The sequence below is a fragment of the Anas acuta genome, chromosome 5, assembly GCF_963932015.1.
Source record: "Anas acuta chromosome 5, bAnaAcu1.1, whole genome shotgun sequence".
Lineage (NCBI taxonomy): Eukaryota > Metazoa > Chordata > Aves > Anseriformes > Anatidae > Anas > Anas acuta.
The window spans coordinates 26,422,887-26,436,149 of NC_088983.1; the positions used below are offsets into that span (position 1 = coordinate 26,422,887).

The window sequence follows — 13,263 nt, forward strand, 5'->3', positions numbered from 1 at the left end:
CCTGAGCGCGCCGGGCTAAGCCCTAAGAAAAGCGGGGAAAAATGAGCCGAGCGGCAGAACAATGTCCTGGCGCTGGCGATTCCCCCGAGGGGGGGCAGCGAGGCAGCGGCGCGCAGGGCCCCGTCTGACATGTTCGCAACCTGGCCGAGGGCACAGCCCTGCCCTCGGGGCCGGCCCGGGCTGGGGGGAGCCCCTCGGGACCCGCAGCCCGGCCCGTGGCGGGGGCAGCGGGCGCCGGTGCCCGGGTGCCGGTGCCCCGGGTGCCGCCGCCTCAGCGCAGCCCGGCCGGCCGGGCCTCCCCCCCCTCCCTTCCCTCCCTCCCTCCCTGTGCGCGCCGCAGATCGCAGGCTGATAATTCGAAAATGGAGGATGAGCCCTCTCAGCCATTAATTAATAATGTAGCTCGCTGTCTTCCTGTGTGACACACGCTAGAAGGCACCGAGCGGCCAATAAAGATGTAGGGGAGAGAAGTGGAAGGCTCCTCCCCGCCGCTCTTCCTGATTGAGGGCTCGGCGAAGTAGATCAAAAACTTCCCGGGAGCCGGGCCGGGGGGGGGGCAGCGAGCAGGGACGAGCGGAGGGCGCCGCGTTTCGCACCCCGGGGCGGCTCGGGGCAGCACCAGGTAGGCGGCAGGGGGGCAGCGGAGCCCCGGGGTGCCCCCGGAGCGGCGGGGATGGAGGGCGGGGAGCCCCCCCCCGAGCCGGGGCCAGGACCCCGCTAGGGCAGCGGGCCGGCAGGAAGCGAAGGAGGGCGATGAGCGGCGGCGGCGGGCGGCAGGAGGAGGAGTGGAAGTTGGTGGCCGGGCCGGCGTGCGCGGCTCGGAGGCGGGGAAGGGGGGACCCGTGGGGGGGGGGCGGCGGAGACAAAGCGCGGCGGCGGCGGCCGGGGCCGGGGTATCCCCGCGGCGAGCACGTTGTGTGCGGCCGGGGCCGGGGCCGGGGCCGCGGCCGCGGGCGGGGTGGGCCGGGGGGGCGCCGCCCCCGCCCGGCGCTCGGCGTCATGGCCCCATTGTGAGGCTGCGGGAGGAGGCGGGGGAGGAAGGAGCCGCCGCTCGCTCCCCGCGCAGTCCCAGGCAGGCAGCGGCGTGTCAGGCACACAAAAGGCTGCCGCCGCCCGAGCCCGCCGCGCTCCGCCGCTCCTTCCCCGGCCCCCCCGGGGGGAGGGACACGCCGGGCCCGCTCCCTCCTCCCCGGGCCGGGGGCGCCGCCGCCCGCCCGCACTCACTGCCCGCCTTCCCTCCGTGTGTTTTTTCTTTTTTTTTTTTCTTCTGCTTCTTCTTCTCACCCCCCCCCCCCGCCTCCTCTCCGGTTCGAAGCGCGTCCCGGGGCAGGAAGGAGACGACGGAGCGGGGCGATGCCGCTGCTGCACCGCAAGCCCTTCGTGAGGGAGAAGCCCCCCGCCGACCTGCGGCCGGACGAGCGCGTCTTCCACTGCAGGGTCACCAACGAGATCTTCAGGGACTACGAGTAAGCCGCGGACACCCCCCCAACCCCCCCCCACGGCCTTTCCGCGGGGCAGGAGCGGTTGCAGCCCCCAACGGCTGACACCTGGGCGGGGAGGCGGGGGGAGGCGGCCGGGGGATTCCCCGGCAGCGCCGCGGGGAGCCCGGCGGGGCGGAGGGGAGGCGGCGGCGGCGGCTCGGAGAGGGGGGGGGGGGGGGAGGCTGGCGCCGAGCCCGTGCCCCACCGAGGGGTGGGGGGAGAGGGCGGATCTCCCGGCCTGGGCAGGGGGAATCCCTGCCCGCCTTCCCCGGCTGGCGGGGGGATCCCGCCGGCCCCCTCCTCCTCCTCCTCCTCCTCCTCCTCCTGCTGCTGCCGCCGCCTCGGGGCAGGGGGCGCCGGCTGCCGCGCACCCCCGCGGGGAAGTGAAAGTTGCGGCGGGCGCTGCGAGCCCCGGCCCCGGCCCCTGCCCCGGCCCCGCCGCATGTCGCTAGGCCGGGACGCGCCGCCAACGGCCGCCGGGCCGGGCCCGGGCCGCACAACGGCGGCGGCCGCCCCTGCGTGCGGGGCCCGGCGGCCACCACTGTTGGGGGAGTCCCCGGCCGGCCCCCGGCCGCCGCGCTGAGCCCCTTGTACCCGGCGGCCTCCCCCCCCCCACCACCCCGCCGGGCCGGGCCGGGCCGGGGTGTCAGAGCCGCCGCGCCGCCCATGGCCGCCCTCGCTCCGCCCTCCGCGGGCCCGGGAGCCGCTGCCCGGCCCGGCTGGAAGGGGCTCGGGAGGGCCGCGGGGCGCTGCACCTGTCCGCGGGGCGCACAGCCCGGCCCGGCGCCCTCACAGCAAGGGGAGCGCCCGGGGCTGGAAGCCGGCCCCGGGAGGGACACCTGTCCCGTCACGGCCCCCTCTTCTTATTCTTTTTTTTTTTTTTTTTTTTTTAACCCCGTGCGGTGAAAAGCCCGGTGGAGATTGTGCAAGCGCCGTTAAGGCGGCGCGGTGGAGGGAAGGCAGGGGTAGTCCCTAAGTTAGTGTCAGGGACTTGAGTGCTTGAGAGAACAATGGACGGAAAGTACCGGGACGGCTCGCTAACGCTGCTGCATGCGTGTCTCAGGACCCGCAGCCTCATCCAGCACCGTCCCCGCCTACAAAATCCCCCAAATCCAAGCTCATTTGATATATATAATAATAAAAGAAAAAAAAAAAAAGACGTGTAGACTAATGAGATTTGTATCTGAAATACTTTTCATTCGCAGCATATGGAATGAGAGCACACCTAGATCTTTTTCATGTTTAGGCTTGTTTTTCCGACTCAAATACACTTCACCTAATAAAATCGTGAAGAAGTTGGATTAGGTAACTCCGGAGGGTAATGCCTCGCTGTTTCCTGGGCAATGCGCTGTGTGTGGGGGGGGAGAGGGGCGTTGAATGTTTCGTTGGGAGTTTTCTGCCGAGTGTTTTCATTATAGGGCGTGTGAGGAGGTAACAAGCGAGAGCTGACAGCCTCCTGTTTCTGTAGGAATCGAGGCCCCCTCCCCCAGCTCCTAATATTTTGAAAGCTGCTTTTCTGGTTACAATTATTATTATCACGTAATTAGATGACTCTTGTGTTTGTTGACACCTCTGAAATGTGCTTCAGGTATATATAGTTTTGAGTAAATTTTAGCATGAAAGGTATCTTTTTTTAAATCAGACTTATTTACACTGCGAGGATGTTGCCATTAAGAAAAAGCATGAAAGACCAAATTCCGTATGTAACCCAACTTCGTGAATTAAGGGATGAATTTAGGCTTGTGTTCACACAGGCTATCCCTACACATGCCAGTGGGTGGTTAGCTCAGAGGTCAGGGCTAGGATATGGTATTTGGGGAAAATACCGTTGCCTTTCCTGCAGAAATTTCATCCCTGCTTGTTTTTTTTCTCTTTCACTTTTCTATTTTCCCTGGTATTTGGCACTTCTCTACCTTGGATAAAATTGGTGCTTTGATTGACAAGCTTAGCGTTTTTTACGTGGCGTGTTCTTTTGGCACAACTGTATTTGTTTACACCACAAACAACCCGCAATAATCTAACCCGCTGAAGAACGTTGGGTCACCTTTTGGCAAGTTTTACAGATGCTGTTCCGTCCTCCTGGTTGCAGCTCTTCCTACTTGCAAAGCGATGCTTCAAATAGCTGCTGTCCTCTGAGAGCACTTCCCTTTTCTTTGTCTAAACAAGGGCAATTAGGTTAATGATAGGGAGGGCCCACTTTAAAAAAAAATGTATTAGTTCTTTCATGAAAGAAAACTGTTGTCCACATCAGTCCTTTCTGCATCTACTTTTGCCATAGTAACTGGATTTTTTTTTTTGAAGGGGGAAACTTAAAGATTGCAGAATCTGACTAGATCAAACAGGCTGTATCAATACGCATGGTAACCTGAATTCACCCCCACCTCCTCAAATGTATATGTATGCTTTTAATTACTACAAACCACTAGCACTTAAGCTGTTTTTTTAAGAGTACAAATTTAGAACATTGAAAAGCTTCTTTCATGCTCACAGCAGCACTAGCAGAGATGAGTACGAATCACACATTGTATTCTTCTCTCCATAAAAACTCATACTAACGCAAGGAGAATTTGGCAAGACTAGTGTTTTGTAAAGTGACTTTCCTGTTAAGAATGCATTTCCTTTCTGATCTGAAATACTATCACATAATTTTGTAATCCTTTAAAAGGGGGCACAGTGAGGTAGCAAAGTTCAGTTGTACTTATGAGGAGCTAAGGGAACTGATGTTTTTAATGCTTAATTGCCATCCTGATTGGGGGATGGATCAGGGGATAAATCAACAAAAGAGTGTCTCGAGCTGGAAGCGTAGTAGATGGAAAAGCAAGTAAGGGGGCGCACATTGAAACAGTAGGATGTAGTTGCCAGTCTTTTTCACCTCGCTTTGGAAACTATGGGAAGTGTTGCTCATGAAGACAGCCTCGTTTATTTTTTCCCATTTAAGAGGCCATTGATTTAAAGAGAGGATTTCATAGAGCTAAGAGAGTAAAGTAGTAGAGAGACAGCGGAAGGAATGTTTCTCATTCTAAAACATAGGGACTTGGTGGAAGGAGTTTTGTATCTTCAAAACCCACTAAAATGTTACTTATAGATTGGCCTGTGGGACTATAAGTAAAAGTAAGGAAGAGGTCTCTTTAAAAGTCTTTTTAAAGTATCCTTAGTTTAATTAGGTGGACTTCTCTATTTTGTTGAAGATAAGCCCATAAATTGGAAGTATGTTTCTTAGTGTGTAATTAATCTGTAAGCCTTAAGGAGTAAATGTCTTTTTCTTACATTTTATTTTGTATGTTGCTTTGTAGTATGTAGTGTTGGCCACTTCTGGAAACAGGTAGAGTACATTAACACCCCTGTTTGCCATGTACTGGATGGCAAAGTTCTTCTGTGAATATCCCGATACCATAGCCTATATAGATTACATGCTAGATTTAAAGGGCTTCATGATTAAAAATTATACTGTCTACAAATTAGCTATTAAATAGATTTTGTTTTTACTCTCTCTTAGATCTCACATAACTTTCTCCGTTTTTACATTCTCCAGACTATAGTTCTTCTGTTTAAATGAGAACAAGCCCTCTCCCGACATGTTTTTAATACATGCTTTAAAAAAAAATAAATAAAAATGAATGAGAGTAAATGGTTTGTAACAAGCACATGCTTGAAATGCTAAAAATACAGTAGAACTTAGACTCAGTGGCAATACTTGGTTAGTTCAAGCATAAGCTACCTATTGCTGCTAGGCTTGATTGATTTCTTTCTTTCTTTTTCTCTGCTGACTGCACTTGCAATGGATATAAACTGCAAGTAATCTATTTCCACAATTATTTCCTTCTCCTAATGAACTGCCTCGTGTCAAATACTTACCAAGCAGCGGCACTAAACTGCTCAATGATTGCTGATCACTTTGCAGTTTAGCTTACCTTGCGTGGCAAACTATCTCTATAACATACATGTAAAAAGATGCCCAGTTGAGAAGTCAGCATTAATTACTCGGTGGCCTGCAGCAGGGAGCAACATGGGCACCTTGGGCATGGTGGGGCCTCGTGGGTGAGCTTTGAGCGCTTGTACGAGCCCTCGTGTCTCGTGAGAACCCATGTTGTAGGCAGTTGCACGGGTCTTGGAACAGCGAGAAAGCCCCACAGACTGTAATCCCTAGATAAGGATGTCGATAGGGCTTTAGGTATGACGTGGCAGCAGATGCACTTGCTTTTGTGAATTTGAATCTGGCGTGGAATATGATCAAGTGTACGGCTGCTCTTTCCGGGAGGAGAAAGTACAGTGCTGCTGCTGGGCTGTTGTTTTGGTAGCTGCTGTGTGTGTGCGCTCTGGAAATCTTCTTGTGATAACCGAAACGTACCACAGAGACAGGGAAAGGAGGAGTGCTACAAATAAAATCTGCTGCCGTGCTGTTGTGATTTCTTTTTTTTCTTCCTCTCTCTCAAACTGAGTTAAAGTGAGATCATTAAAACATTGCAATAAAACTGTGTTAACAGACTAAGCCACAGATGGTTTTGATGTGCTCTGTGTAATGACTAGCTACAGACAAATAACGCCTTCAAAACTGAAAGCAAATTTTTTTTTTTGGTACAAATTTTTTCTTCCCTTTGACTTTACGGGGGAAAAATCCACACAAAACAAAAGAGGAAATGAGCTGCAATGAAACTAGATACACAAAGCATTGTATGCAAATGGAAAAATGTTTTCCTCAAATATGTTTCAGTTCAAGTAATCTTAGAATTTTGTGTTTGAGGTAATCATGGGAAAAGAGACTTCAGAAGGTGTTTTTTTTTTTTTGTGTGGATTTTTTTTTTTTTTAAAGAAGTTCAATGTTGCTGCTTTAAATAGCCCGAGTTCGCAGTGTCCCCTCACAGAGAGCAGCCCTTAAAGGCACCGTCAGCCCCCAGCTCTCCCTGCCTCTGTGTGCACGCTCTCTTTTCCTCAGTAATTTCTGAAAACTATGTGCTGATGGGTTTTTTGAATACGTCTTAGATTGCTTTTGTGCTTCCTAGCTGAAGGTAATTATTGGGAACCTCTTTGGTAAGTGAGAAACAGAAGTGTATGTAGAGAGACAGCAGTGCGAAGACTTTAGTAAATATATAACTTCATCCACTGAAGTCAGCAAGGCTACTTCAAGGTATCACGAATTTCATATAGAGGTAGTAAAATGCAGGGCAGAAATAGACCTGAAGGAATTGTGTGCTGTTTATTTCATTACCTTTTCTTAAAAATCTGTCAATTCCTCCTTATCTAACCTGTTTTTTAAATGTTTGAGAAACTGTTCTGTGCTTTATTGCTACTCATTTGTTTGTTTTGTGCTAATACCTGTTTGGATCCAATCTGGTTGAGAGCAGCAAACAGGCAGCGTTCTGTCCTATCCACAGGCAGACTGCCTGCCAGCCAGCCGTTCTTCATGTATCGAAGAACAATCCATCTCCTTCTCTCTCCTTTGTTCTCCATTTCTTGTTTAGAGTAGGCAAATTGAAGTTATTCTTTATAACAGGTGTTGTCAGAGGTATGAGTTAGACACAAATGATACAAAAATTCTGTAACTTTGTAGTTGTTAGATATTATTCATATAATGTGTATTTCCTCTTCTGTCCTAATTCCCTTCTTGTCACAGCTGATGTTCTTCCTAAAGCATCTTTCTTTCACTCAGAGGAATCCTCTGCTTGCACAGAAAGGATTATCTGAGCCAGGACCCTCTATTGTCCTTAATCTGGAATTTCCATTTTCATTTCCAAACGGTTATTGCTGCGTCTGTCCAGCTGCAGTGAATGTTATCATCGGTGTAACTGGTGCACGTTTGTCAGCTTGAGTTTGCAGGGAGCCTGCAATAAACTTGAAGTGTGAACTGCACAGCTCTTTAACCCCGTTAGGAGAAATGATTTGAGCAGTTCCATCCCTATAAAAACGGCAACACTGCACTGTGTAACTTTTCTTAAAGAAATGAAACTTCAGCATAAGGGTCTCAAGTAGCATGCAACACTCTGTAGGTATTGTGTCTGCCTCCAAACAGCTATGTTAGACTGATACAAGGCAAAAACCCCCAAATTTGTCATGTTGCATATCTACAAATACTACTCTGTTAAGAGTTGGAAAAGGCAAATAAATGCCTACACTGGGGCCACTGAAACATTGTTCTGCTGTCAGATCACTGATTTGTAGTATGTGATATGTATTAACGTGGTTCTCTGAGTGGCTACCTTATCTATATCATCTAGAAAGTGTTTTAACAAATCACTGTGTTTCTGATATCTGTCAAAAATCGACAGCTATTGACTAATGAAAGCCCTTCTTTCTCGATCCCAGTGTAATAACCAGTAAGTAAGCAATAGCAATGCTGTAATTTTAGCATTAATTGGAAATACAGGGAAGGAAGAGAATCAATATTTGCTGATGGAACAAAGGAGGAGAAGAATCTGTATGGAAAAAAAACAGTTCAATGCTTTTTCTAAGAGCAGTACAAACAGTGAAGGAATAAAAACTATTTAGAGAAGTACTTGACATTAATTTTTTTTTTTACCACTCCATCTTTTCATTTGTGAGCTGGGGCACTCCAAATCTGAAACTTACTCAAGTTTCAACATGTTTGTGTGATCTTAAGGTTGTTCTGTGTTTATACAACTTTAGACCCTCCTCCTGCAAATATGTGAGGAAATACAGGGGATGCAACAAGGCTATGACACATTAAACTGTGTGATTATACTTGTGTGTTAGGCTACTTCATGTGAATGTGTTTACAGCACTTGTAGGTCTTGATGCTCTCTGCCTGCACTCTGTAGTGCGAGGAGACCTTGGTTTTACAGTAACAATTTACCCAGCCATGGCTTAAGAAGTGATAAATAACCTTTGGTTGTGTCTGCAACCTGTAGACGAGTAGAGCTGTCTTTGAACTTCAAGCTCGAAAGAAAAAGCTGCTGCTGTGTTAATTGTGACCATGCTGAACGTGATGTTAGAATGTAATTATTTTCTTTCTCTCTCCCCTCTCCGCCTTCTTTTCAGTGACTTTTTTGAACGCACCATCCTGTGTAACAGCCTCGTATGGAGTTGTGCTGTCACAGGTAAACCAGGACTCACATATCAGGAAGCACTGGAATCAGAGAAGAAAGCCAGACATAATCTACAGAGTTTTCCAGAGGCACTCATCATTCCAGTTCTCTACTTGGCCACCCTTACCCATCGCTCACGACTTCATGAGATCTGTGATGAAATCTTTGCTTATGTCAAGGACCGGTATTTTGTTGGTGAAATGGTGGAAGTAGTTAGAAATAATGGTGCAAGGTAAGTGTGTGTGTGTGTACCTAAACATATATATCTGTGTTTCATTTGGGTTGGTGTGCACCCTTTTGTGTATGTGTACTTTTAAACCAAAACCCAGGAAAATAAACTTCATAAAACATAACAGAAATCAGGTGTGATACTTAAGTTAGCGATACGGTTACTGCTCCTAACTGTTTTAATTAAGAGTAGGATTGTATTGCTGGGCTTGGTTTCTCATTCCTTAGCATAGAAGTAGCTGTGGGGGCAGGGGGGTTCTCTTGGGTCTTGACGCAGCAGTCTTTCAGTCCCAGTGGTGGATTTGCAAAGGAGTGGCAGTCTCTCAGCTCATCTGTGGAAAAAAGGTGGGCTGCTCCTAGATTGAGATCTAATTAGGAACTAGGGGAAGCTATGAATTAGAATTCATATGGAAGTTTTGATGAAATCATCCAGATACAATTAATCAAGTGGTGTACTGTGTACCCAGAGTGGCTAAACTTAAAGAATTGATTAGAGTTGGGTTTTTGATTTCTAGGTGGTAACTAAAATTGGAAATATATTCTCAGAAAAATTAGGAATTAACTGTAAAATATTTGTAATAGGAGGTTATCTGCAATTCTGCTTCCCTCAGGGTTAATGCTATACTTGCACTGATTTATATATTGTAAGCATTTTTATTGTTATCTTAAACTGATAAAATTTGGAAGAATGTTGAGCTTCAGATGCTTTTTCATATCATTAGTACATATGCTCTGTAGTGTAAGTAAGTTGTCTTACAACGCCTAGCTAGCCTGAGTCTTTCTTTAAGCAACTTCTGGGAGAGGATTAGAAAAGGTCTTTGTTTAGTCTAAATGAGTCTGCAGTTTCTTGTAACTGAAATATAAAATTGAAAGACTTAATCGTGCTTAACTTGGAAATACCTGCAGAATATGTATTAAAGCCTTTGTGTGTTCATCTGTTCTTGTTTGGCCAGGAGGAAGATGCCAGTTTACAGTGCAGAGCAGACAGGGCGCAACCTGGGCAATATGGGCTTCATAATAACCTTGTACATATTGGGTGGTAGGAGTGGGCTGATTCAGTGTGGTCATTGGAGGGTGTCTCTGTTCAGTATGGGTTTTCTTAGTGGCTGATTCAGATCTTGTTAAAGGCAAATCTTGTACTACATCGGGAAGAGAAATCTGTGTTGCAGGAGATAATTTGTAAGGAAATTTGTATGGGTACATGCTTGATGGGACGGGACTTAATATAAAATCTTTCCATCTCTTCCCTGTTCTATTTCTTTCAACCAGTCTCAGTCTGCAAAATCTAGACAAGAACACCTTTGATAGAGTTGTTGCTTCCAGTATAGAAAACCTAAATCCAAAGTCTGTTTCTATCTTTCTCATCTTATGCTTGTATAGTGAATAAACCCATGTCACCCTTAGCACCGTACTAATTTTGCTTTGTGAATAAGATTTTGTTTTACCAGGAACCTGAATATTAATAAATGTAAGTGTAGCTCAGCTGTTAGTTTTCAATAGCATAATACAATGCCTTTGTTTCCCATCTTTGAAGATACTGTCAATTTCCAAACTATTAATGAAAAGAGTACTTCAGAATATCAAACTTTTTTTCCAAGAACAACTTTCTCACCTTTTTTAGCTAAGAGTTCAGAAGAGCAATTATACGCCTGTGTATCTTCGCTTTTTAAAACTTACGTGAGAAGTAGGCTTATGTGCCATAAATACAAATCTTTCTTGTTTATTCATCTTACGAAACTCAGAATCTGTTTCACTTTTCCTTGCGCACCATCATGAATCATGTTTTAAGTTTGTCCTAACAAAATGGCTTCTACACTACCATCTGGGCTGAATTCTGCTCAGATAAAGTTGTGATATCAGTCAATCTCGTGAAGATAAAGCTATCTTTATTTTTTCTAGCAGCCTTTCTATTCAGTCTCCTTGGTTATTCAAAATTGTGTGGAGATGCATATCTAACAACATTGTGTTTATGTTCTAGTTTCACAGAAGGATTTATTAATAAGGCCTAAGCTAAATTTCTTCAGCCTTTGACGTAGGCTAGATAATCATTCAAAATACTGGAGATTCAGATGAAATCTATTTCCATCAAAAACTAACCTGCTAGAAACTGTATGCTTTAAACCGCACGAGCGTGAAGTGTTTCTGCTGAAATGAAGAATGAAAAATTATCCATAGCTGACTGTATGCCACGGATATTCTAGCCAAATGTATAGTAGGGAGCTACTTCAGGTCTTTAATACTAAATTCAGGAAACAGTGCAAATAACATGGTACTGCATAGGGATTTTTATGCTTGGAGATAAATAATTAAAGAATACAAAGTGGGAGGAGGTGAGACGTGGTTATTCTTCTGCCCAGTTAGCAGTTGACTTTGACCTGTATTTTGAAGGACTGTGTTGGGGCTTAAGTATACCAACTCATTACTCGTAAATAGCACTGCTGTTCAGCAGTGATTGGCGTGTTTGTTGTGACTAGCTGCATTTTTGTGATAGTTTCTCACAAAAATGGTCACAGTCCATCTACAGCAAAGTAGCATCAGACCAACAGAGTTGGGCAGATCATGAGAACTCATTTTCATAGTGTTGTAAACTGTTACACTGCATTTAGGTATGAATCTTTCTACACAAAGATTGTTTATTACCTGAGCTCCATGCATCATTTAATGTGAAACTAATACCGTGATGCTCATGTAACCAAGGGTAAATAAAGGCTGCTCAAGCAATTTAAGTATTAATATTTTATAATTCTTAACTTTGCACGTTTAATATTCTTGTAGGATGGATTACTTTGATGTGATTTTCTAGATGTTGAACAAAATTAATGGACGGGAACCCAAAGATGAGAAGAGTTAGTGTTTTGGCTTAATGTACATATTTTTTATTTTGAGTACAAGAAGAAGTCAATAGGACTGTAAGGAATGGACAGGTGATCTGGAAGGGTAAGAAGACAGGTTCTTTATCCGGAAGGTAGGCAGAAAGCAACTTTGGAGACTTGTGTTTTTTGTCTTCTACCTGTGTGTTCTGGTTCTTACAGAATCTCGTGCCTCAGTGACGTTTCTGGTCCCTTTCAGGCTCTTACAGTTTCTAGCCTTCTGTTGCTGAGGTCTGATAGGAGGAACTTGGGGACTTTCTTAGATATTTTGTCCTTCCTGTTATTTTGGTATGTCTGGTGCCTTAACAGTCCTTATTGACCAGAACAATAAATAGCAGAGAGAGCCTCATGCCCTGAGTCCAATGGTGTGGTGTGGTCAGGCAGTCAGTGTAAGTGATGTGTGCAACTTGGTAGTCTGGTAGAAGCCACAAAGAGGCAATTCTCTTTGCTCTTTAACTCTTTAAATGATGATGTACAGATTAAAAATGGCTAGTATGTGTTCAGCTTTCCTGGTGAAACGTGGGCTGACTTTCCTCCAAAGTGGCAGCTGTGCCATGCTTTAAAAAGGAGGTGCTCAGATTCAAAGGTAAAGAACTGTAGGAGTTCTGTAACATTTTCCTAGTATTCCTTTCTTAAAATACTTTTTTTTTTAAATACCAGTCAGAAAATATCATATAATAAAGACTGAAATTTTCAAATTAAGTGCAAGTTTTTTGAGTTGCCAACGCATTGAAAACAGCTGCCGCTAAATACTGTTAACTTAAAATGTCAAGTTACTGTTTATGGAAAGCATTTTATTGATAACGACATGGAAATTCTCTATTTTATTGAGAGGGAATGGTAACAGTAATACTTCATGTTAACCATTGTCCCTTAAGATTTAAAATAAGCAGTTAATGTTTTAGCTCACACTATTGAAGCAGAAGGATAAACGTTGATCACATCACTGGAATTGCTTCCTATTGCACATCAGAACTAGAGCTTAAGACCCATATGTACTAGTCTGTCTTTTCTGTTTTTCCACAGAAAATGGCATATCTTGCAGCAATCTGTTCATCTGTTGTAGTCTTAGTACTGTGTTGTATTATTAGTGCTTAAAAGTTTTTAAAGTGATTTACAGTATTTTAGAATCTGAAGTCAGTTATCTGTGGTATGGGAAGCCTACCTGAAATAACATCACTGAATACCTTAGTAGGCAGAATAGCAACCAAATAAAACCTACAGTTGTGTGATTCTCTCAGCTGTAGGACCTGTTTTTTTTCTGCTTGAGGTCAGCAGTGCTTTTTTTTTTTTTAATTTGTCAGAGGAAAAACTAGATTTAAAGCATGTGTAAACAACCAGATGTGATTTATCATCAGTGTTCTGAGATTTAATAGTATTAAAAGAAATAATGGCTTTCTTTATTAGGGTAAACAGGTGAGTAGCATGATAATTAGTTAACTAATCTGTAAACTTGCAGTCTGGCTGGAGCAGTAAAAAGATCTGAGATTTGAGGTTGAACTAGTTTATGAACTCTTTGATTACACCCCCTCCCTTGTCTCCCTCTCCCCCCCCCCCTCAAAAAAAAAAAAATCTTAGGGGATGATGCCCTCCCTTCCCTGCTGGGTTGAGGGACAACCAGTTGTTGTCCAGCAGTTAGTAAGG

General features: G+C 45.6%; 1 protein-coding gene across 3 annotated transcripts in view; it reads left to right on the forward strand.

Annotated features, from left to right (window-relative positions):
* The first annotated feature begins 472 nt into the window (after window positions 1–472).
* Window positions 473–13,263, forward strand: part of BAZ1A (bromodomain adjacent to zinc finger domain 1A) — a 61,031-nt gene continuing 48,240 nt past the window's right edge. For all 3 annotated transcript variants that reach the window (XM_068683352.1, XM_068683354.1, XM_068683353.1), the window contains exons 1-3: window positions 473–622; window positions 1,316–1,466; window positions 8,475–8,753. In XM_068683352.1, coding sequence (XP_068539453.1) covers window positions 1,354–1,466; window positions 8,475–8,753 — 392 coding nt within the window. In that variant the 5' untranslated portion in view covers window positions 473–622; window positions 1,316–1,353. The remainder of the gene's footprint in view (window positions 623–1,315; window positions 1,467–8,474; window positions 8,754–13,263) is intronic.